General features: G+C 44.0%; 1 protein-coding gene and 1 long non-coding RNA gene across 15 annotated transcripts in view; one reads left to right on the top strand and one right to left on the bottom strand.

Annotated features, from left to right (window-relative positions):
• ASAP1 (ArfGAP with SH3 domain, ankyrin repeat and PH domain 1) overlaps positions 1–25,467 on the top strand; it is a 392,196-nt gene that overhangs the window by 71,388 nt on the left and 295,341 nt on the right. For 7 of the 14 annotated variants that reach the window (XM_054499217.2, XM_063669081.1, XM_063669076.1 and 4 more), the window contains one exon: positions 15,235–15,361. The exons of 4 other annotated variants lie outside the window; for them this stretch is intronic. In XM_054499217.2, coding sequence (XP_054355192.1) covers positions 15,235–15,361 — 127 coding nt within the window. Of the gene's footprint in view, positions 1–11,881; positions 12,001–15,234; positions 15,362–25,467 lie in introns of those variants that run through there. 3 more of the 14 variants (XM_063669080.1, XM_063669077.1, XM_063669078.1) reach the window with 2 other exon arrangements.
• Positions 11,176–14,601, bottom strand: LOC134740046 (uncharacterized). The gene is made up of 2 exons (XR_010127297.1): positions 14,440–14,601; positions 11,176–14,134 (listed from the first exon to the last, which is right to left on the bottom strand). It is a non-coding gene; the product is annotated as an uncharacterized LOC134740046 (long non-coding RNA).

The raw sequence follows: 25,467 nt of genomic DNA, 5'->3' as shown, positions 1-25,467 counted from the left end.
GTGATCCACCCTCCTTGGCCTCCCAAAGTGCTGGGATTACAGGCGTGAGCCACTGCTCCTGGCTAGGTTTATTATTTTGAATATCACTTATTTGAGGTTGGGATCAGTTGAGTAGAGTGTTTTTCACTAATTAGCAGGCCCATGTATTTGGAATTTATTTTTTGTGGAATGGCGTATTAGTAAATTTCTAGTTTGTGGTGGTACATTTTCCTCCCTTCCTTGTAGCCCCTTTTCACTATTCCCAGCATAACTGCTGTGTTCAGTTTGTTGAAGGTCTAAAAACTAGCTCACCAAACTTGTTAGAATTTTGAGTATGGTAAGAGAAAATGGGAGCAAGTGAAAGCTGAGAGGGTGCACCTGTGATTAAAATCCATAGGTTTTGTATGCAAAAAAAAGCCATTCATAATGAATGTGTCTGTCTAGAGATTTACATGGTTTTTTTTTTTTCTGGCTCTTGTTTTCCAGAAAAGATGAGACTGTGTGTGTGTGTGTGTGTGTGTGTGTGTTTGTGTCTGTGTGTGTATTTCTGTGTGTGTGGGGGGGTCTGTGTGTGTTTATGTCTGTGTCTGTGTGTGGGTCTGTATGTGTGTATGTGTGTCTGTGTGTGTGTATGTCTTTCTGTCTGTGTCTGTATGTGTGTGTGTCTGTGTGTGTCTGTGGGTATGTGTGTATGTCTGTGTGTGTGTATATCTGTGCATTTGTGTATGCATGTGTGTCTATGACTGTGTGTCTGTGTGTGTGTGTGTCCATGTGTCCATGTGCATGAGTGTGCTCTCTCAGAAAAGGAAAGAGTGGGGAAGAAATTCCAGCCAAGGTCTGGAGAAAGGACTGTAATACATTTCAATCTGAATTCTCTCTCAGGCAACAGCCTATAACAGAAAATAAAACCAGAATTTTTGCCCTCATAAAGAATATTTGGGTTACCAGCTCTAGCCATCCATAGTGCATACAAAATTAGATATATCAAGCTACGGAAAAAAACTGTGGAAAAATCTTTTCTTCCTGCAAATGTTTCATCCTCACTTACGTCATTGTGGCTTGAATTCTAAAGAACCCTGATGAGAAAGAAGGAAAACCAAAGAAAAGCCACTCTTTACCCAACAGTACTGTATCAACCTGCTGTTGGGGTATAGATAATACACTGGTAGGTATCACATCTATTTTATGTAAACAAATAAACTAACAACAAACCAGCTGTGGCAAGCCCATTGCCGTTTGTCTCTTTGGCAGGGAACATTATTGTGGAATTTTAAATGATTGCTCTGGAGAGATTGGGCAGAACATTGATTTTAAAGCAAAGAAGTCTTTGAGCTTTATCATCTTCCTTCCTGTGTGGAATCTGCCTTGTCTCCTCTCCCTTAGCCAAATTGTGCAAGGGTTGTGTAAATAAATTTGCTTCTTCAGAAATCCGTTCTGTGGGAGCCTGTTGGCTCCTCTGTGACTGTGTCTCTGAAACAATTTCTGAGATGAAATGTAAGTGCTTATAAAATGTAATGCCTATACTTGGTGAATTGAGACCAGTCTTTTCAGTGATTCTATAACACCACAAAATAGGCCTGTTGCATGTCTTCAAAAGAATTCAGTAGGATCCCTAAGCCTCTTAAATATACAATCCCAAACACAGAGGACTAGTTGGGAAGATGACTCTGGTAGAATACCTCTCATTTGACCACTTCTGAGATAAGCCGTTTTCATATATTCTTAGTTGGTTCAGCATTTTCATGGGCCCATAGTATAAATTAGGATTAGATTTCAACTCTGCACAAACAAAAACCCAAATAACATTAGCAATTAGGTTTGTTTGTTTGTTTTCCCTCTCTGACCAGAGAAGTCTGGAGGTAGTTCAAAGCTAGTCAGTGCCTCCATGGTTATCAGGAGCCCAAGCTTTTTCTGTTTCTCTGGTTCTACTGTCTTTATCGTATTGCTTTAGGATCCCAAATGGTTGCTGGAGTGTCAGCCATCACAACCACATTACAGTAGGCAGCAGGATGGAATAAGAAGGGAAGGATAACAGGAGTCCTCTTCCAGCTGTGTTAGCCCTTTTTAAGGCACTTTACCAAAAGTCCTACATAGCATTTCTGCTTATATCTCACTGGCTAGATTTAGCCATACAGCCACCTTAGCTGTAAGGGAGGCTGGAAGATGAGTCTTTTAGCTAAACACATTGCTGTCCCGAATCAAACTGGGGCTCTGTTAGTGAAGAAAGGGGGACTACATAGCAGGTACATAACCGGTAGTCCTGCCACATCAGCAGAGTACAATTTGTACAGAGAGTACGGTGTAGTGCAAAGGGCTTGAACTTTGAAATTAGATAGACTTCTGTTTGAATCTTAACTCTACCACTTACTCATTTCAGCACCCTAGGTCTGGCACTTAACCTCTCTGAGTCTCAATTTTCTATCTATTAAGCATGAGGAGAGTAATAGCTACTTTGTAGGGTTGCAGTGAGGGTTAAACAAAATCATATAAATAAATTGCCTTGTATATAGTAGATACTAAATCATAGTCATTCTAGTTGTTATTAACAGGTAAGGTGTGCCTTCTATCTTCACCACCATAGTGGTTATTTTAAAATTGAGATAATTCATATAAAATTTGCACTTTTAAGATATACAATTCAGTGGGTTTTAGTGTATTCACAAAATGATAGAACTATCACCATTGTCTAATTCCAGAACATTTTTGTCACTCCTCACAAGAAACCCTGTACCCACTGGTAGTCATTGCACATTACCAGTTCCCCCACAGCCCTGGTAACCACTAATCTGCTTTCTGTCTCTATAGATTTGCCTAGTCTGGACCTTTAATATAAAAGGTGTCACACAGTATGTGGTCTTTTGTATCTGGCTTTTGACTTAGCATAATGTTTCCAAGTTTCATCCATGTTGTAGCATGTGCCAGTACTTTATTCCTTTTTATGGCCGAATAATATTCCATTGTATGGGTATACCACATTTTGTTTATCCATTTGTTTGTTCATGAACGTTTGAGCTGTTTCCATTTTTTTGAATGTTACAAATGATGCTGCTGTGAACATTGGTGTACAAGGTTTTATGTGGACATATGTTTTCATTTCTCTTGTGTATATACCTAGGAGTGTCTTAGTTCAGGCTGCTATAACAAATTACCCTAGACTGGATGGCTTACAAACAGCAAATGTATTTCTCTCAGTTCCGAAAGCTGGAAGTCTGAGATCAGGGTACCAGCATGGTTGGGTTCTGGTGAGGCCCTCTTCCCTTGCAGGCTGCTGACCTCTCATTGTGTCCTTATATGGCTGAAAAATAGCTAGAGAGCTGCTCTCTGTTTTTTGTTTGTTTGTTTGTTTTTGAGACGGGGTCTTGCTCTGTCACCCCCCAGGCTGGAGTGCAACAGTGCGATCTCAGCTGACTGCAACCGCTGCCTCCTGAGTTCAAGCAATTCTCCTGCCTCAGCCTCCTGAGTAGCTAGGATTATATGTGTGCGCCACCACGCTTGGCTAAGTTTTTGTATTTTTAGTAGAGACGGGGTTTTGCCATGATGGCCAGGCTGGTCTTGAACTCCTGGTCTCAGGTGATCTCCCCACCTCAGCCTCCCAAAGTGCTGGGATTACAGGCGTGAGCCACTGTGCCCGGCCTGGGGTCTCTTTTATAAGGCACTGTTCCCATTCATGAGGGCTCCACCCTCATGACTTAATTACCTCTCAAAAGTGTCACGTTGTAATACCATCACATTGGGTTAGGATTTCAACATGTGAATTTGGGTGGGACACATGCATTCAGTCCACAATAGTATGCAGTTGCTGGGTCAGATGATAACACTAGGTTTAACCTTTTGAGGAGTTGCCAAATTGTCTTTCACAGCTACTCCACCATTTTACATTCCTTCCAGCAATGTGGTGGGTTCCAGTTTCTTCACATCCTTGACAATACTTGTTACTTTCCATCTTTTTTATTACAGCCATCCTAGTGGGTGCAAAGTGGCATTTCATTGTGTTTTGATTTGCATTTTCCTAATGTTTAGTGATGTTCAGCATCTTTTCATGTGCTTATTATCCACTTGTATATCTTTGGAGAAATGTCTATTTAACCCCATTGTCCACTTTTAAATTAGTTATTTATCTCTTCTTTGTTGGGTTGCAAAAGTTTATATATTTTGAATACTAGGCCTTTATCAAATACAAGTTGAGCATTCCCAATCTGAAAATCCCAAATGTGAAGTTTTCCCAAATCCAAAACTTTTTGAATGCCAACATGAGATGCCGACACTTTTGCTTTCTGATATTTCATTGTATACAAACTTTGTTTCCTGCTCAAAATCATTAAAAATATAGTATAAGATTACCTTCAGGCTATGTGTATAAGGTTTATATGTAACATAAGTGAATTTTGTGTTTAGTCTTGGGCTCCATCCCCAAGATGTCTCATTATGTATATTCAAACATTCCAGAAATCAAAAAAAAAAAAAAAATCTGAAACACTTCTGGTCCCAAGCATTTCAGATAAGGAATACTCAACCTGTATACGATTTGAAACTATTTTCTCCAATTCTGTTATGTGTATTATCTAATTGTTTCTGTATAACAATCCTTTGAGGTAAATATCATTATCCCCATTTTACAGATGAGGAAGCTGAGGCTCTAAGGCAGTGAACAGCTTGCCTAAGATAACACATCTAGTAACCGTGAAGATGGTACTGGAACCCAGGAAAAGATTAGCCAGGGCTTTTTTAGTTTTAGTGGTAGAAACCCAACTCAGACTAGCTTACACTAAAAAAGTACAGTTGCTCACATTACTAGGAAGTCCAAGGGTTGGACTAACATTAGGCATGGGATAGATTTTTGTGGATCCAGTGGTTCAAATGAGGTCACCACGACCTTCCCACATCTCTTGCCATCTTTTGATTATGATCATTCTTAGGCCAGCTCTCTCATGTGTGGCAAAGATGGTCACCAGTAGCTGAAGGCCTACTAAGTCTTAGAGAGAAAAGGCATATTCCTCTGTATCCTAGCATCTATATCAGTCCTCCATGAAGGATTCTGGTTGGCCATGCTTGAGTTAAATGCCTGTTCTAGTACCCATCAATGCTGTTATCAGGATTCTGGAATACTCTGATTGGACAGCCTGGGTCCAGCCCTTTAGTTGGGAAAGTAGACACATGACTGACAGTCTAGAAAATTACCTGGAGTCAGGGAGGAGTAGTTCCTACAAGAAGGGGATGTAGGGCAGACAGACAACGTAGTCAGTATGCTAAAAGTCTGTCTGAACTGCTGATAATTTCAAGATGTTAAAATTAGTTGGGAGTAAGTGAAAGTTAATTCTTAAACCCAAACATAGGGAGAAAAGTAGTTTATTCACACAAAACCCCCCATGATATTGAAAATAATATTCATGAAAATAATATGATATTGAAAATAAGTTCTCTGCTGTCTATGTAAATGTAGCAATTTTATAAATTTGTTTGTATAATGCCTCTCCACCTCTAAGGCCAGAGCAAAAAACCTAATTTTTTAAAAACAAAAAACCAGAAAATATTAGGGAACAGAAGCTGGATGCTGTCTCAGAAGGTTTGCTAGCAATTGTAGAGACTTGTTGTTTTTTTTTTTTTTCCTCAATTAGAGCCCCTAGTGTGATTTTGAATGCTCACATTTGAAAAAGGATGTTAACTAAATAGCATATGTTAAGAAGAAAACTCTGCAGTAGGTGGGCAGTTTTCCTTTTTCAAGTGGAGCAATGCCCTACATTTGACATCGTTATGGAAAAATCCTGTTATGATACAGCTCATTGTTATGTGGGTTCAAATACATTGCAGGTGAAATCATATTTTTGAAAAGCAACAAGAGAATACTGTGACAGATTCATGTAATATAGGGTATCCTTAACGGGGGCCCCAACCCAGACGGAAGACCTCCAGACAGTTCTTAGCTTTTTGAAGCAGAGCTGGGGACCTCTTTGTGTTTGGAGTTGGTAGTCACCCTGATGTCAAAAAAGCATTTATTGAGCTATAGGATGCCATTGCCAAGGGACCTCTGAGAGCCTGTGCCCCAAGGTGCTGATTTTAACCACAAGGAAAATGAGGCCAAGGGAGGTGAAATTATTTGGCTGGCTGAGGAAAAGGAGCCGACCTCCCTGGCATTCTATGTCACAAACATCTTGGTGCAAAAGTCACAAATAGCTACCATTTATCAAATGTTTCTTTTGGAGTAGTATTTCAGAGCCTCAGTGGCTTTGAAAAGTGCTCATAAAAATAGATCTAGCTGGGCTGTGGGCAAATCAGAGAGAGAGCATTACATCAAATTACTTTTACTTGGACTTTACATTCATCAGTCACTTTTAAAATACACCTTTATTTTCTGTTTGAATTATTTGAATATTCCATCACTTGTGCTGAAAACCAGTATCTCTGCCTACATATGAGCTCCTTGATGACAGAGGTTGTCTCTTATGTTTTAAAATTTATTTTTGGCTCTTAAAGTATCTAACGGCCGGGTGTGGTGGCTCACGCCTGTAATCCCAGCACTTTGGGAGGCCGAGGCAGGCGGGTCATGAGGTCAAGAGATCGAGACCATCCTGGCCAGCATGGTGAAACCCCGTCTCTACTAAAAATACAAAAATTAGCTGGGTGTGGTGGTGCACACCTGTAGTCCCAGCTTCTCAGGAGGCTGAGGTAGGAGAATCGCTTGAACCTGGGCGGTGGAGGTTGCAGTAAGCCAGGATTGTGCCACTGCACTCCAGCCTGGGGTGACAGAGAAAGACTCTGTCTCAAAAAAAAAAAAAAAAAGGGGAATCTAGCATAGTACCTGTTTAGAATGCAAATAGTGATATTAGTAGCTAACGTTTATTGATCACTTACTATATACCAGGCACTGTGCTAAGCATTTGCACAGATTATCTCATTTCAATCTTACCCCAACTTGAGAGAGAGGGCTTATCATCATCTTCCTTTTAACAATAAAGTAATTTAAATTAAATAACTTGCCTAAGGTAACAAATCCTATTAAATGGCAACGCTGAGATTGAACCCCAGGTAATCTGAATCCAGATCGCACACTCTTAGCCACCAGAAAGGTTATAAAGCTGCTTAATAACTGTTTATGGATTAGACCTGAACTGGCTGGTTCCCTCCTAATACCTCTGTACCCAGGAGAGAATGTCCTCAGAGACTCAGGAGGCAATGATCTCATCTCTGAAAATGACCAAGGGAGGAGGAACTGTGTCAATCACAATAGTCAACTGGACTTGAGAAAAGGAGAAATTTGACCTACACTCTGCATGTGCTGGGAAGCTTCTCTGGGTAAAGGGTGGGTGGCTTAGAAAAACAGTACAACTAGGTGAGTACTGTGGGGCACAGTCTTCTTGCCCCAAATTAGGAGGGTCAGTTAAGTGATGGTGTGCCAAACTTTATACTGTTACAATTTTTAAATAGTAGGCAATTGTGCATAGGCATTCCTTGATGCTGTGATGCAAAGACAACATAATCTGTTGTAGACGGGAGTTTCTGAAGGTCTTTAATCCTATCCTTGAAATATAACTGGGAAAGGTGAAGTGGGAAACCCTTGGGAACCAGGATACTTGGCATTTGGCTCAGTTCCCACAAATCTGTCAGGGAACACTGGGCAAGTCACCTAACTGCTTGGGAATCAGTTTCCTTATCCGAAAAACGAAAAGTTTGGAAAGCACGTTATCCTTAAAATTCTCTCTGGCTCTTAGGGCTTATAATGATATAAAATAATGACAGCGACTCTAAAAACCAGGATCACTTCTATGGATCTTACTGTCTTCTGGATCTCTCCATTTCTCCTCTCTCAATTCCTCTCATACCCTTCCCCCTATAAATGTTTGCTCATTCATTCATTCAGTCTTCCTTCTATTCAGTAAGTATCTCTTAAACACTTGGGACTTTGGGGCCATAATAGCAAATAGAAACCCTCCCTGGTCTTAGGTAGCTCACAGTCTAGTTGGAGAAATGTAAATATTTGGAAAATGGTACCCTGGAAAATGGTACCATTGAAAAGGGCCATAAAAGAGGAACGTTCTCATTCTTGACATAGCACAGAAGTTGGGCATCATTAAAGGTGATCAACTCAACTTAAAACAAATTCATCAAAGAAAAAAAGAAACCTGGATGTATTGTAAGTTTTTATCATTTTTCAGGTTAATGTGACTTTATCAGAAATAAGCAAGATTTTAAATCCCTTGTTCCTATAGATCGCAAGTTTTTAGGACTCCCATAAAACACCATGATTTTTTTCTTCATTGGAGGTTGTTTTACTTGTATTAGAAATGATGTAGCTCATAAAAGGGAGCAGGTTCAATTCAAAACACATTTATGGGGGCCCACAAGGGACCCCAACTAGGCAGTGCTTTCCTAGAGAAGAAAAAGCCTACAGGGTTTGGATTCAGACTGACTGAATTCAGACTGACGGAAGAGCATTTTTCCACTTATTAATTGTTAACCTTGAGCAAATTGTGCTTATCTCTGAGTTCTCTTGCAGAAAACACACTACCTCACTAGGTTACTAGGAAGATTTCAGGAGATGGTGCTTGTAAAAGGCCAAGCCCGGGGCTCCAGGAATCTTCTGTCCTTGCTTTAGTTGCTGGGGGATGTAGGTGACACAGACATGGGTAGGATTTAGTCCCTGAATGCTGTCAGGGATTGATAGTCTGGGACTTTGTGGTGTAGGATACTCACTTGGAAGATATGAGGTGTTTGTTTGTTTGACGTTTGTTTTTTGTGTTTTATTTTATTTATTTATTTTTTGAGACTGGATTGCTCTGTTGTCCAGGCTGGAGTGCTGAGGTGCAGTGGTGCAATCATAGCTCACGGCAGCCTCGAACTCCTGAGCTCAAGCAAGAGATGAGTCAGAGTCAAAGCCCTTCTGCTAACAGAGCTATTTGTTGCTGAGGAAGTTCTCAGTTTCTCCCTCTGAATGGTGCCAATATCCTCCAGTTGCTTAAGGCAGAGTGAGAGAAGCTGACTGCAGATACCCACATGAAGATTAATCCCTCCTGGAGGAATGGGGCAAGGAGCTGCTCTCTAGACCAGTCAAGCTTGCATTTGAATTGGGCTTGTAATGAGTTCCCCAGAAGGAAAACACAGGCACATATACTCCAACAGAAAAAGCATCCTGGGGCTGTGGACTCATCCATTGTCTTTGATAAGCCAACAGAGCAAGGTGGCTGATCACATGGGCTATGAAATCAGATTGCTTGAGTCTTGCTCCACTACTTGACAGGTAACCTCTAAGCTTCAGGTTTCCCATGCATAACATGGGGAATAATACAGTACCTGCTTTATATTGTTGCTGCAAGTATTAAGTGAGGTTGCGCCTGCAATGACTCAGGATAATACAGGGCACATAATACTAAGCACAATTATTCTTTCATAGGACTAAACAGAAATACATCCCTGAGTTCATTCAGTTGATATTTACGCTGCATGTCTTCTAGGTTCCCACCATTCTGCCTCTTTTCTTCCTACTTCCATCGGAGGAACAGGGAGGTAGAACAGAGTAGTTTTTTGTCTCCAAACAAACCATGTTCTCCTCTTTACTGAGAAAACTCTAGTGGTTTTGCTTGGAGTATTTAAATTGAATTAAGTACATTTGGGACTAGAATTGGCTTTTTTATTTATTTATTTTTTTATTACCTGAAATTGCATGAGTGCACTTGGGAAGCACTCATACAAAGAACATGAAAAAAGCAGTAGTTTATGTAGACTACGGCAACATGAGCCTAAGTGTAAAAGATGGAATCAAGTACAGCCCTCCCTCCATCCTGCTCCTTCAGCGCTTTCCTTTCCTCCACCACTTCATTAAGATGGTAGAAAATGAGTTCATAAGTTGTCAGGTGAAATAAGGATACTTTCTTTGGTTGCCTGGGCTGGGAAAAATACTGTATCTAACAAAGTAGCCCTATACAGAATACAGTAAAGAGACCAATTTTGCAGGCAGCAGAAAAAGCATTGGATTTAAAGTCTGCCAGGCTCAGGGACATTAACTTGCAGTGAGATTTTATTGGTCTCAGTTTCCATTATTGTAATGCTTGCATCTCAGGACTGTTACATGAATGAATTCAGACATTACATATATAACCACCAATGCAGTACCTGACTCTAGATGGAAGCTGAGAAAGTCATATTCTATACCCCAGCAGCCTTAGGTTTCTCTGGTAAATTTGGGATAAATATACTTACTTTATAAAGTTGTCATGAGGCTTAAAGAAGGATAAATGTATTCTAAATTCTATACTTAGCAAAGTGTCTGGTATGTAGCAGGTCACGGTGAATATTTTGCTTTTGCAAGAATATCAGAATTTATTTTATTTTTTATTAAAAAAAATGAGATGCAGTCTCGCCATGTTGTCCAGACTGCTCTCAAACTCCTGGGCTCAAGCAGTCATCCCACCTCAGCCTCCAAAGTAGTTGGGATGACAGGTGTGTGCCACTGCACCTTGCAAGAATATCATAAGTTATATCTCCAGATAAGGTTTTCAAAGTTCCCATAATATTGGAAAAATAATTGTCTACTTAGGATGTCTGAGACCCTGCTAAGCACTTTATATACTTTAGCTCATTGAATTCTCAGAACACTGAGATAGGGGTTGTCATTGCCCCCATTTTATAGATATGAAAACTGAGACTCACAGAGGAGAAATACTTTAACAAGGTCTAGTAGCTTCTTCATTGCAGAGACGGGAGCCTATCTTTTTTATGTGAGAATCAGCCCATAATTCATGCTCCTACAAAAGAAATGCCCCATGCTATCATCCCCTAGAAGTTGTTTTGCTTAGATTATCCTTCTTTACAGGGACTGTGTTGCATGAAAATAGGCTTTTATTTTATTTTAATGAGTTGGTCTTAACTTACTTCTCATCTTGATTGGTATTCAGCCAGTTTGACTGTAGATACTATTTATTTACTTCCAAAATCCAAGCCATCACTAATGCATCTGACCTAACAAAGGATACTCTGAGAATAAGCGAGGTCTCTGAAGACTGTTTATTCCCAAATCTGAGATCCCACACTTTGGGAATTACTGTGCAGCCTTCCCCGCTCCCTCTTCTTTCCTCCTCCTAGTGACTAATTTAGAGATATCTGAGTCGTGGAATGAAAGCAGATGTATTTATAGTCATCTTTCACAGAAAAGGGGAGTTCAAAGGGAATTCACATTGGTTGATTATTCACTATGCATCAGCCTACTTATCCATATCTTCTCATTTTATTTCACACAATAATCTGAAACATAGTTTAGAAAACAAGGCGAATAAACAAGAAAGTAGAGATTTAAGCTCAGGTCCATATAATAAAAAGTGTGTTCCCTTCCCACTTTAGCCATTGTCCTTGTTCCATGAGGGCATCAGGAGCCTGTGATGAATGCTGTCGGTGGCTAACACTGCGGATCAAAGCTCCTTGTGGTTTCTTGGGCCCAGAGAGCACCTCTGACTCCCCACCCGCACTCCCCCACCTCTGGTTTCTGGTCAGTCATCTTGCAAATGCATCCCCCCTTGGTTATAAGACAGATGGACAAGAGTGAGGTCTGCAACTGGAAATGTAACTGAGAGCCAATTCCCTGATGGCAAGTGGGTCATTAGTGCCATTGCTGTTCAGAAGAATAAGCCACCACTGTTCCTGCTGCCTTTTTTTCAAGGCGACAAAGTGCATCCTGCCATAATCATGGTGTTACCTCAGTCAGCAGTGCTCAGAGTAAGAGGCAGACATGAGGAGGACAAGGGTGCTGAACAGTCTTATTATAATAATGACAACAAAGATGATGCTTGCTTTATATAAAGCCAGGTGCACACAAGTATGTGTGTGTGCACATTTTTCCTGGCTTTGGGGAGGATGGTGTATATTTTGGGGCAGCTCCACACAAATAAATCCAGCATTTACGTTTTGCCCATGTCAGTCTCTATTTGCTTTCAGATATCCAGGAATGATTTTCAGAGTATTTGAGAAAATGAGAGGTGCAGATGGTTTTCACTGAGGCATGGTTTCAAATTTAAAGAGGATTATGGCCCAGAAATGGTGAGTAGAGGTGTGAACCTTTGAAATTCTAATTGCAGATCAGTCTGAGGAGGTATATACTTACCAGAGCACAATATCTCATTGTGAGCATATTCCTTTCTTGGCCGAAGGAGACAGGGGGAGGAGCAGATACATAACATAATCTTCAAATGAAACTGAAACAGCAATTGATGGCAGCAGTTTGGAGTCTTTGGTGAATTCAGTCAAGAAAGAAATCCCCAGCTGTCTACCATTGCAGTTAGCTTAGCTTGTTGTAATAATCTGTCTTCCTTGCTTCTGCAGAGCTGACTGTATACACAAGTCGGCTCCTGCTGGGAGGAATCTGTGGTCATTTTGACACACCCACTCCTTTATTTTACAAAGGATAGCACTAAGGCCCAAGATGACAGCATCAGTTACTAGGAGGGAAAACTCTGGAACCCAAGGCCTCTTGGAATTGAGGCAATTAAACACTGACTTTTGGCTTTTAATAACATCTCATGTTTATTGAGTCTTTACTATAATGCCAGATGAAGAAGATGGAAGGAACCACCACCACAGTGGAGGTGACAGGTGCTAGACGACTACCTGGAATAGATGGGAGAACAAAATAAATGCAAGACTCCAAGTCTGAATTTGTTTCCAGCCTAGAGGAAGGAAGGCCTTCTTGGAGTGAAGTCTAAGTGCTGTGTGTTGTCAGTGCTCCATGGGGTAACTGAGTCTCAGAAAGCTTAATTAGCTCAACTAGTATGGGCCATATTTGTTGCAAGTCACAGAATTTTCCAGATGCAGAGTGACTTGGTTAGTATGTGGGGAAGGATGGTAGGATTTTCTCCTGGGTGGCTCATACTTCAAAAGACCGTGTTCTGTCAACTATGGCACATGAGCAAGTGACCTCCAGGTATGGATCTTCAGCTGTCTGCTATCATCATCTGGCTGTCTCCCCTGAACTTCAAACTTGGTGTGTCCCAAACCAAGCTTTTAAAGTGCTAATGAGGACAAAGTGGGTGCCTGTTTATTTATTTACTAATTTTTTAAAGAATGTGTTTTGAAGTTGACTTCTCAACTTCCCTTTGCCAGGGAAGAATATTTATTTATGTACATTCCCCTTACAAAATTTCCCTTTAGTTAGCTGGAACACTTGCCTACCTGAAGCATGGCCTCTTAGAGGACATTGATGAGCATCTCGCTGGAGGCACAGTGCAGGTTCAGTACAGCCAATAGAGGGAGGTGAACATCTCACACTTTTCTAATGGCTTTCCTGTGCACAAAGCACTTTCTCTTCCATCATCAGTGAACTCAACGTAACAGCCAGGTCCTGGGGTTGGTGTCCTTATCTTTTGGTTTCATGTGAGGCAACTGAGGGCCCAAGATGCCATAGACAACAGGATAATCTGGGTGACTTACTCTTGTCATTCTTTTCTCAAGATGTCACCTTGTCAGCAAAGCCTTCTCTGCAGATTCTTTATACTATAGCGACTCCTTCACTTTCTTACTTTATATTTACTCCACTTTATTTATTTGTGAGTTGTCTATTTCTGTCCTAGAAGGTAAGCTTCATGAGAGCAGGGGCCTTGGCGTTACTCAATCTCCAGGGCCCATAGTTAGTGCTTAGGAAATATTTGAGAGTTAATGAGGTGCTGTATTTTGACAGCCACTCTGCTACTTCTCTGTAGCAGGCCCAAGGCTAAGACAAGATCCCTGCTTTGGGGCACTCCCTTGTAGTCAGGGGTAAGAACCAGAGAACGGATTTGAGGCTTAACAGTGCAAGATGGCAGAAGCCCAATCCCGGGAGTGAGGGGGTAGGGCGCGGTGGGTGTGTGTCGCGGAGGACAGGCTCAGCCTTCCATCCTAAGGCTATCAAAGGCTCTCCTGGCTTGAATTACAGGTACCAATCCTGTGGCCCTTCCCAAAGGCCTAGCTTTTTTTCTTCTTCTTCGTCTTTTAAACCAAATTCATACTCAGCGAATGGTGAGAAATTAAATGGATTCTTCGGACTAAGTAGATTGAGCTAGTTTTAAAATTAGCCATCTGTCAAGACCTAGGAGTGAGATATCTGTTGGTACTTTTTCCACCGAAATTTGGCATCTGCTTAGCATCGAACACCATTTGCAGCTCGGGCAATGCCTTTTACATTCCTTGACCCTCGGCTTTCCTGCAAGTTAAAAAAAAAGTGCAAATGAAAGATTAGAAAATTATTTTTTTAAAAAAACCCCAAACCCTTCATTCGTCTTCACGCTGCATTGTAGCGACCTAAGCCAACTGCACAAAACCAGCCTGTAAGCGGTGAGGAGCACCCCGCAGAGAGATGGGGCGAGCGGGCAGCTGCAAGCCCGGGCCTCGGGAGGCCGCCCCTGCGCCCAGCGCTTCCTTCGCGGGGTCGGCGGCCCTCGCAGTAGAAGGCGGCTCTCCCGGGGCCTCACTTCCTGCACCCACACGCGACTAAAAAAGAACACGTACAACTTTTTTGGGCCCCCTTCTTGCAAAACGCTCGCGTAACGAGCTCGCTGAAGTAACCGCTCCGGGGGCGGACCAGGGACTCGGGCTTCCGGAGCCCCGGTGCCGCGCAGCCGGGGTCGGGAGCGGCAGCGTCGGAGCCAGGCCCCAGGGACGGTGCGCGAGCGGGGGCGGGGCGGGGCGGGGCGGGGCGGGGCGGGGCGGGGCGGGGCGGGGGCCGGGCCGGGGGCGGGGCGCGGGCGTGGGGGTGTGGGGGCAGGGCTGGGGGCGGCGCGCGTGCGCAGAGCACTTCCTTGTTTGGCCCCGTGACTACAGCGCGAGCGCCGCCCGCCCGCCCCCCGCGGGAGTGTGAGCTCAGTCAGTCAGGCCCGCGCTGCCGCCTGTCAGCGCGTCTGAGGAGGCAGCGCCGGGCGCCCCAGCCGCCCAGCCCGCGCACGCCCCAGCGGCCGGCCGGAGCCCAGACCCCCGCGAAGACCCCGCGCGCAGCCGCGTCCCTTCCCCCGCCGCTGAGGAGCCTCCGCCGCCGGCATGAGCAGAGGGAGGCGGGTCCCGGAGAGCCCCCTGCCTCACGCGCGGCTTGGAGTTTGAAGGGCCCCGCGCCGAGCGCCGCCGCCTCCTGCCTTCGCCCGCCTCCTTCCCTCCCTCTCGCCGCCGCCGGGGACGGGAGCCGCGCGCCAGGCCGGGCGGCGGGTGGCGGGCTGCGGCCGGGGTTCATGAGCCGCCGGGCGGCCCGCGGCCCCGGGAGCCTGCGCCGTGACTCACCCCCCGCCCCCGCTTGTGTCTCGTCCCCCACGGCAGGATGCCGGACCAGATCTCTGTCTCGGAGTTCATCGCCGAGACCACCGAGGACTACAACTCGCCCACCACGTCCAGCTTCACCACGCGGCTGCACAACTGCAGGAACACCGTCACGCTGCTGGAGGAGGTAGGTCGGGCCGGGACCCCCGCCGTCCACGCTCGCCGCTGCCGCCGCGCAGCTGGAGGATCTCTTCTCGGAGCTGGGAGGAGGGGGACGCGGGGCCGGGGGCGCCACACCCCCTCAGGGAGCCGCCGGGTGAATAAGGAACTTAGGACGGGCGGCCCCTTCCCCATTCCCTCGCCCTTTCTGGGTCCTGCGGGTTGAAAGGCCTGGGGACTGGAGGTGGGAGAGGACTGAGCGAGCTGTGGACACTCCAGGGAGGACAGAAGATGGAAGTCCTGTCCCTGGCATGCACTGTTCGGCGCTTCCACATCTTCGTGACCCTCCTGTAACCCTCGAGGTAGGTGGCGTCAGGCCACCGAGGGCACAGAAGCGAAGTAGTGCAGCCAAGGTCACTAGCAAGGGACTAGGAGATGGGCAGTGAACGCACCCCTCAGCGGCCCGACTGGGCCAGGCAGGCGTAGCTGCGGAGACGAGGGCCGGTGGAAAAATCCCAAAGGACCCAGAGAGAACTCAGGCTGGGACTGTATCCACTCCAGGACTCCTCCCTCCTGTCTCTGGTGCCTGAAGCCCAGATGGAAAGAGATCTGTGCACATAGGTTCCCACCCGGCTCCCCTAACCTGGAGGGTTTGGTAGGGTTTAGGGCTGCTGCGCCAGCAGGACCTGCCCGCAGGGCACTCAGAGGCTGGACAGGGAGATCGGAGGCCGGTGCAGCCTGCTTGAGCTGACCAGACACGGAGAAAGGAGGCCCGAGGCGACAGTCAGACAGCTCCTCTTATCTGGACCCTTCAGGAAAGCGTTGCTGGTGGGGGGTGGGGGGCAGGGCCAAGGCCAAATCGATTTTCTTTAGGATTTTCAGTGAATTAATGATAGAGTGGTATGGGCAAAGAGGAACCTGAAAGCCAAGGAGCAGCAAAAGCCTCTGGGGCCACGATAAAAATAGGATATTTGCCCTGGAACTCAGCAACATCAATAAGTGCCATAAAGCATCCCTCCCCTTCAAACAAGGCAAACGTATTTCAACTGAAAATGGCACCATTGGGTGGAAGGTAGGAAGGGAGATGGTTTTCCCTGGGTGGGTTATGCTGTGGCTGGTTTAGGTGAGTTCTGGGGAGCTCTTTCTGATGTAAGCCCCCCACCCCAAGGACGGACCTCTGTAATATGGGGAAGCTTGGGCTTCTGTGGGCCGACTCATCTTGAAATGAGCTTTGATACTCATGTTTCCAGACACGTAGAACTGGGATTCAGAAGTAGAGGGGTCCCAAATTTTAGGAGGGGAGAGACTTCTGTTAGTGCTGGGTCCCATCTGGCCTGCTTGGTGCTATGACTGAATGTGTCATTCCGGCATACTTCCAGAGTTCTCTCTGGAGTCAGTATTGGGTGATGGGAGTGAATTGTGAAGTGAATGGAGAAATACCACCTAACTAGGTTTGTTTGAAAACCAGAGGTAAATGGGTTTTTTCTTTTCTTTTTTTTTTTTTTTTTTTTTTTTTTTTGTGAACTGCCAGTCTGTTACACTCGTCTGGGATTACACAGAGTTGCCAGGCATTGAACCCCATCATGGGTCTGTCTTTCACTTAATTGTAATAAATTGAAACATGTTGATATGGGAGCATTTTGCATCCTCTTTCTGTACTAATTGTATATACTTCTAAGGATGTGACATTGATTAGACTGAGTGGTTATTTTCCTTCTAGATAAGTTTTTCAGTGCCTGCTAATAGAGCTGCCAGTTATTTTAACGTTCTCTTCCTGCACATTTAGATAGTGTTGCTGTATTCTGTTTGTGAAGGGTGTGATAAGATTAAGTATTTGGTGATGCTGTTTGTAGAGGTGTGCGAGCATATTTTCCAGCAACCCTGTAGTAGAGGGTTAATGTTAAATTACATGCAGTTGCTGTTGATGTTAGTTTAAGGTTAATAAATTTAAAAGCAAATACATTTTTTTTAATGAGAAATTCTGTTGTAAGATTAGGTAGAAAAATAGAGTTAACTATAATGCAAGTGTAGTCACTTAGGAACTTGGAACCAGGCTAGAAGTTCAGTGTCATGTTAGAGTACATTGATGATACCCATGTTCTCAAAAATATAACAACGTTTCAGGATGGCACAATAATTTTACAATTTTTCTTCCGAACTTGAGGAAGGTATTGGCCAGGAAAACATTGTCTCCGGTCGGCATATTTTAATTCTTGAGGTTGGACTCTCTGAGTGGTTACCTTTTGCATAGATGTGAAAAGTATGCTTTAGGTTTTTTAACTGATGGATAGCCACCATAGTTGAATTTTAATTTTTCCCCCTATGCTTACATATATGGAATTAGTGCATTATTATAAATATCTTAGGTGGATCACAATTCAGTTCTTTAAAAATACGGGGCTTAACATTACCACACTCAATATAAGAAAAAATTTGGGGGCATACCACAAAATCTTGTTGGCATATGCTTCACAAGGGAGATATTTGGAAACTTTAAGAATGTGGCTTGTGTTATTTTGTGGTTATTCTTAGGAAGAGAACTTTTGGGTACTTTTTGGTGATATGGAAACTCCGGAATAGGAATTAATTTGGGTAACTTGGAATTGTCATTTAAAAAAAATATTTTCCTAGTTCTAGTAAGTACCTTCCTGTTTATGACCTTTTTTTGCTCTTTGGATCACTAACGCACATACATAGAGCGCAACTGAAAAACTGTTAGATCTCCAAGATTGGAGCCCCAAATTAACCCATACTCTCTCTTTTACTATGTCTCCTTGGTAGAGACTGTGGTATGTTATGCAGATGTTGGTGCTTTTAGTTAAATCTCTGTGATGAGCACTCTAGGAAGTAGATCAGAAATATATGGTAAGAAAGGCTGGGCGTGGTGGGTCATACCTATAATCCCAGCACTTTCGGAGGCTGAGGCAGGTGGATCACTTGAGGTCAGGAGTTCGAGACCAGCCTGGCCAACATAGGGAAACCCTATCTCTACTAAAAAATTAGCCAGGCATGATGGCGCATGCCTGTAGTCGCAGCTTCTTGGGAGGCTGAGGCAGGAGAATCATATGAACCCGGGAGGCCGAGGTTACAATGAGCCAAGATCGCACCACTGCACATCCGGTTAGGCGACAGAGTGAGACCACGTCTCAAAAATGGTAAGAAGAGGCAAAGAGGAGTTTATTTCTAGTTTACTTCTGGGCTTTACCTTTTGGGGCAAAGGGTCGCACATGGCTCTGGGGTTCACGGTTTGGCTGGCACACAAAGAGTGGCTACCTTGGGGAGGCAGGAATGGATGAGCTGGTGTTCTGCCAAGGTTTCATCCTGGTGTGTGAGTGTTTTCCAAGCAAAAAGCCAGTGTTTTACTTATTCAGCAGTGAAAGCATAGTGATGTGTGCCATCTTACTCTTGACCATTTTTAAGTTATGAGTAAGTGACTAGGAGAGCATAAGCATTTTCCGTAAACGGGAGCAGGCAGGCATTTTAGGACTGCTGTGACCCAGACAGTAGAAGGGACCCTCCATTTAAAGATTTAGAGTGGCTAATACTTAGTACCTTTGTCAGAGAGAGAGTCCAACATGATAAATGGAAGTCTACTTGGTTATTTTATATTGGGCCACATTTTAATTTGGTGACAATGAAGGAGGCAAGTTCTGTTCATTTATTGAGCAGCTGCTCCATACCAGGCCTGCTGTCGACACATGGCCTGAATGCTTACATTTACCTCTCATATGAGCTCTCTGAAAGAGGAACATTTATCATCTCCATTTTATAGAGAAGGAAATTGAGGCCCAGAGAGATGAAATGATTTCTCTCTAAGGTCAAGTGGCTAGTAAATAAAATGGAGTTTAAAAATCTCCCTCTCGGCCGGGCGCGGTGGCCCAGGCCTGTAATCCCAGCACTTTGGGAGGCCGAGGTGGGCAGATCACGAGGCCAGGAGATCAAGACCATCCAGGCTAACACAGTGAAACCCCATCTCTACTAAAAATACAAAAAAAAAAAAATTAGCTGGGTGTGTTGGCGGGCGCCTGTAGTCCCAGCTACTCAGGAGGCTGAGGCAGGAGAATGGCGTGCACCTGGGAGACGGAGCTTGCAGTGAGCCAGGATCACGCCACTGCACTCCAGCCTGGGCGACAGAGCAAGATTCCGTCTCAAAAAAAAAAAAAAAAAAAATCTCACTCCCTTCTCCCCGTGAAACAGGCTCTCACTCTGTTGCTGAGGCTGCAGTGCAGTGGTGCGATCTCAGCTCACTGCAACCTCTGCCTCCCAGGTTCAAGCGATTCTCTCACCTCTGCCTCCTGGGCAGCTGGGACTACAGGTACACACCGCCATGCCTGGCTAATTCTTGTATTTCTAGTAGAGACGCAGTTTCATCATGTTGGCCAGGCTGGTCTCAAACTCCTGACCTCAAGTGATCCGCCTGCCTTAGCCTTCCAAAGTGCTGGGATTACAGGCATGAGCCACCACACCTGGCCCAGAGTTTAGAAATCTTAAAACAGTTAAGACATAAAATAGGTATTCTAAATGTCTACAAAAACATATTTCAGTGGCTTTATAGGGAACATAGGAGACTTTGCTGTCATTGCACCTTCAAGTTTTGGTCTGATTAAAAAGATGCCTAAATTCCTTGGAGGCTTAGTGTTTCTTCATGTTTATATTTCAGAGTTCTTAATAGTGATACTTAAATATACTGTTTTTTCCCTGTACTTTCAAAGATTTGGATATGAGTTTTCAGATTTAAATGTGGGAACTCATTTGAGTATAATCCATGAACAGCATTTGTTCAACACATTTTTGGGGAGCCCCTGCTATATACAAGTCATTTTCCAAGTCTTACTGAGGTATTGGGGTTATCCAGATTGTATTACAGAGAAGCTAGTGATCTTTAAGAAATAAAGAAATAAGGCTAAAACTCTTAACAGGGTAGAAAGGGGAGTTCATAGGGGAGGGAAATAGTATAGAACATTCATCCTAGGAATACAAGTGAAATCACTCAAATTACCATGTAGTCAATATACAGATTGTTCAGTGCCTCTTATGTGCCCAGCGGTGTGCTAGGCCCGGGGATACAATGATGAAGAACCCTGCCCTCAAAAAATGCAGCCTAAAAGTTTTCTTATGGAAATTGGCAATCAAATGTGGGTCTGGCATTAGAGGCTTTTCTTAATGTATTCACCTGGTGTGTTCAGTTCTTTCTGAAGATATAGAAATGTTTGATGAAATGAATGAAGATACAGAATGTAGATTCAGTATCAAGCTCTATCTCATGACAGTAACATTCCTACTACATGCTGCAAACCCTATACATACTATTATTTAATACCTTTTTTCACCCTACTGTCATCAATGGCTCCATTTTATAGATGAAGAAATTGAGGATTACAGCAGTTAAGTATTTTGTCCAGCTAGGTCGTACAACCGTAAGTATTCTGCCCAGGTCATACAACCAGTATCAGATTTGTGATTAATCGCATTACTGTCAAGTCCTCATGCGGGCCAGTCAGACTTCTGTATATGTTCCCTCACCTTCCATTTAAGTTTCAACCTTTATCTATGTCCTTTTGGGTGTCTGCCATGCTGATGATAGAGCTCGTCAGTCTTTGATAAATACTGTTAGGTCCTTAAGTGTTTTTCTGTGAAATCTTACGCATAGGATTTCAGTGGTCAGGGTTTGACATCTGATCTTGTTCATCAGCTCCCCTTGCTCAAGAATGCAAGTGCATTACCTCTTAAATTTTAAAAGCTGGTAAACTTAATAGGAAGTGCTTCTTTATATTGCAGGTGCTAAACTTAAGGAGCCCATTAATTACCCCCAAGGAGATTGTAGTCTTAAAAAAAAAAAAAAAAAAAAAACCTCAGGAAGGATTTAGATAAAATCAAGATTTATACTTTTGCTTAATGTAGAGAAAGTATGTTTGGGTCTGTCTCTGACCTCTTGAAGATAATACAACAAAAGGCAAAGAAACCTTCCCATAATGTTTCCCATACAGAAGTCAAGGCTCTGTGCCCAGGCTTTTGACCCAGTCTGGAGGTACTTAGGATGAGGTTTTGTCTGGATGAAACCAGCAAAGGTCAGTGAGTGAATATATCTGTCTGTAGAATCAAAGGGAGGAGGAAATTGTATATGTTGGAACTCATGCTCTTTCTAAAACAAGGCACAAGCCTGTTAGCCAGATATTCCATGCTAATGCTTTTGGTCCTTCTGATATGGTTTGGATTTTTGTTCCCCCCCAAATCTCAAGTTGAAACATAGTCCCCAGTGTTGGAGGTGGGGCTTGGTGGGATGTGATTGGATCGTGGGGGCGGATGCCTCATGAATGGTTTAGCATCATCATCCCCTTGGTGATAAGTGAGTTCTCGCTCAGTTAGTTCTCTTGAGATCCAGTGTTTTAAAAGTCTGGGTCCTCCACTTTTTTCTCTGTCTCGCCCCTGCTTTTGCCATGTGATGTGCCTGCTCCCACTTCTCCTCCTGCTATGACTAAACACTCCCAGAGGCCTCCACAGAAGCCAAGCAGATACCAGCGCCATGCTTGTACAGCCTGCAGAATTTCCTTTCTTTATAAATTACCCAGTCTCAGATATTCCTTTATAACAACACAAGAACTGCCTAACACACCTTCTTATATATGTATCTTTGGATTTTAAAAAACTTTTTTTACACCTATCATCTAATAAAAGCTTATTCTAGTAGCATTCTTATTATTGCTTTACATATGCATACATAAAGGCTCACAGACATTAAATAACTTGTCCAAGATCACACAGTGGTAAATGGTAGACTTGGGCTCTGAATGCAGAATCTGCATTGAAAACCCATTCCGTTTCTTCTGTATTTCACTGTCTTTTATGCTTCCTGTCTGCCAGTTTGTTTTGTCTTGCAAGACCTGTGAGAAAGGCATCTATTAATTATCTTCTTACCTCTATTTGGTTTCTAGTGCTAGAGAGAGTTTGGGAGAGGGAAGAAAAATGAAAAGATAGTTGTTTTTCTCTGTTCTTCTGAGACCTCTTGCTGGACTCCTCAGTAAATCTCTGCCTTTTGTGATCAAAGACAGTGCTGCAAGCAATCCTCCTTGGACTGGGCAGATGTGAAAATGACCCTGTTGCTTCCAGCTCCACCCTGGCATGCTTAGTCTGGGACTGCTGACCCAACCTGATTTGCCTATGAGCTGTCCAGAGCCCTGGCTAAAGAACCACTACTCTCAGTTGCAGTTTCTGCAGGGCTGTCTGGCTCTCTGCTTCCAGCTTCCTGGCTGTACAAGAGCCCTGAGTTTTTGCTAGGTGTTAGTTATTCAGGGAATTGCTAAGTGTCCAAGTAAAAGCGACCTTGGAGAATACCTACTCTGGCGTTTGCCAGCCTGAAAGCCTGATCTCCAAAAGGCTCATGAAAGCTGTGATGGGGGTCTATAGCCGCTTTGTGGAAAAATTAGTGGACACTGCTAGTAACTTGGTTTGGCATAACTCTCATGCCAAATGTGTTTGATTTTGGCTGAAATGCATCAGCTCAGTGGTGTAGGACTAATCATCTTCTGCTGATCAGATGCTTGGATTGCCAGTTATAAAGTGGGAAAGCAAAGTGTTACCTCATTCAGGTGATTGGCTTCCTAGAAGGGCTTTGTATCTCCACGGGAGGAACCTCATGAATGATGGGACCCACCAGATCTAGTTTAGTCCTCATTGCTTTGAGAGGTGGAGACTGAGGCCCAAAGATGAGAAAGAAACCATGCAGGGATTTGAATTCAGGGCTGCCCAACCCAGGGATTTTTGCACTCTGCTGTTTAACAGGGTTGTGGGGACTGGCAATTCACAGTGTGGGAGTCCTCCCCAGTACCACTCCATGTAACTTGCTTCTGGGTAGAAAGAGTAGAGAGTAAACCTTAAGTTTGGAACTGAATCTTGCTAGCCCAGTCTGCTGTCATTAAGTCCTGGTCTCAGAAGACATGCTGTGCAAGGCCGAAGTAGCTTTCCCTGATGTTAGGCTAGCAGCCTTTCATTAGAAGCCATTTGTGGTGTTGGATGTTCAAACACTACCCAGACTTTTGCCTTCGTTGTCTATTTGTCCAGGGAGCCTCAGAGAGATGGTTTCCGTATATGTAACCTAGTCATTTGGGGACTAAAACCAGATCTTGGTCTTGGCCATTCCCACATGTATTACTTAAACATGAGTAAGGTTTGGGGCTAGAGATCACTTCATGTCTAAGCCTCTGTTTCCCCATTTGATAAATAAATGACATTGCTTTTTGAGTATTAAAGGAGACAATGCATGGGAGGCACTCATCAAATGACTTTATGTGTCAGTAAAGTATGTCCCTATGGGTGTCAAGGTCTGACTACTCAGCTCTCCTGTGACGCAGGGAAGAAGGAGGCGAATGAGGCTAGAAGCATTCCTTCATGGAGAATTAGATAGGCAGGACTGCTCTCTACTGAGGACCAGTGGCAACACTTGGGTTGAGGAGGGTGACGAAATTCTCTTGCCGAGGTTAATTGTATCCCTATTACTTCTAGCGTGTGTTGGGCAAGTTACTGAGCCTTGGTGTGTCCTACTTTCCTTACGGGGATAAGTACCTACCTCTCAGTGAGTCAGTATCTGTAAAGCGCTTACAACAGTGCCTGGTGTGCTAAGTGCTCTATAAATGATTGTTCTTATTATCCTTGTTGCTATTGCCCTATATTATTGTATTATTGCATTAGACAATTGCATGTGTAACTGAGAAGATGAGACTTGGTAGACTCATTTCTGAAGGGTCAGTGATGAGGTCAGATGACAGAGAGATGAAGTCAGATGTGTGTACTTCAGGGACCCGGATTGGGGAGGCACAGATTGGACTAAGGAGAGGACTAGGGCAACACCAAAGACTTTGACCATTGTGGGTCATGGTCATAGCCAATTTGATCTGAAGCAGACTGTCAACTCAGTGTAACTGTATAATCAGCCCTTAGTGGGCCCTGTACTCTCTGAAGTAAGGGAACCAGTGACCAGAGCTGCCCACTTTGACCCAGGCCAGCCTGATGGGTTCTACCGGTGCAACCTCATTGCCCATGCTTCCTTGTGTCACTGCTATAATCTTTCTGCCTGCTTCTACACCCCACTTGTCGAGTCCTCTCCATTGGTGTGTGAAAGCTGCTCCTTCTGATTCTTGCTTGGGCTTTGGGGTAATGAGCTGTTTTCTCTGTTACATAATAAATGCAGATATTTATTATGTACCTGCATAATTGATTGTGGTCATTTGTGGGGAGGTGAAACATTTATGCCTTGGCCCTGACTGGTATAGAGCATGGCAGCTAGGTTGTGTGCTTTACTGATTACAGTTTGAAGCACTGCGACCACAAGAAATTCTATTTTGGTTAGGAGGCAGGAGCCTTAAAGCAAAAGGGATCTCTCCTTGAATTTTCATTTCTGTGTGCTTCATAGCTTGTTTTCAGTGTCAGTAAAACGGGTTTTAATTATTTGTGGGCAAGAGTTAGGTCAAGATCAGGAGGCACTTGACTCTACTTGGTCTTAACAGAATCCAGGAGTTCACAGTAGGCTCTTTCCAGCCCAGAGCCCTGTCTGAACAGCCCTCTGTCATGGCGCTGTTTGTGGTCAGTTATATAAGAACTGAATTTTAATGCCGAGCTATGGTATAATTTTCCCCCAAAGAACTGGAATATGTGTCCCCTTGATAAGACAGCACCCAATTTAGCCACTCAAAAGCTGGGAAAATAAAATCAGAACCTCGTGTGCCAAGGAGGTAAAGCCCAAAAGACGACTGCATTTTGGCACCAGCTATTATAGAAAGCAGAGTTGGCTAAGTCAATCTAGGCCATCCCTTTCCCTGCCAGATGCGTTTTGGGTGGAGGAAAATGTAAGCTCTTCTTAGCTCTATTATTAAAACAGCCTGGATACCTTGCATTTCCGTAGCATTGTACCCAAAGGCTAGGGTCAGAATGGCCTTGTCCCCAGTGCCTGGTATAGCACCCAGCACCCAGTGGGCTGTAAGTATAGTGAGGGCTATGTTATTATGACGCACATTCTGTAGAACTGGAAAAGGCCTCAGAGACCATCTAGTCCAACTCCTCTTTTTATGGATGAGGAAGCCGAGGCCTAGAAAACCCAAGTGTGTTAGGCTGTTTTATTGTAAGAGGTCCCTTCCCCTTCCC

The sequence above is a fragment of the Pongo pygmaeus genome, chromosome 7 (assembly GCF_028885625.2).
Source record: "Pongo pygmaeus isolate AG05252 chromosome 7, NHGRI_mPonPyg2-v2.0_pri, whole genome shotgun sequence".
Taxonomy (NCBI): Eukaryota; Metazoa; Chordata; class Mammalia; order Primates; family Hominidae; genus Pongo; species Pongo pygmaeus.
The sequence above is the reverse complement of the archived record's forward strand: the minus strand, read 5'-3'. Positions and strand labels throughout refer to the sequence as shown.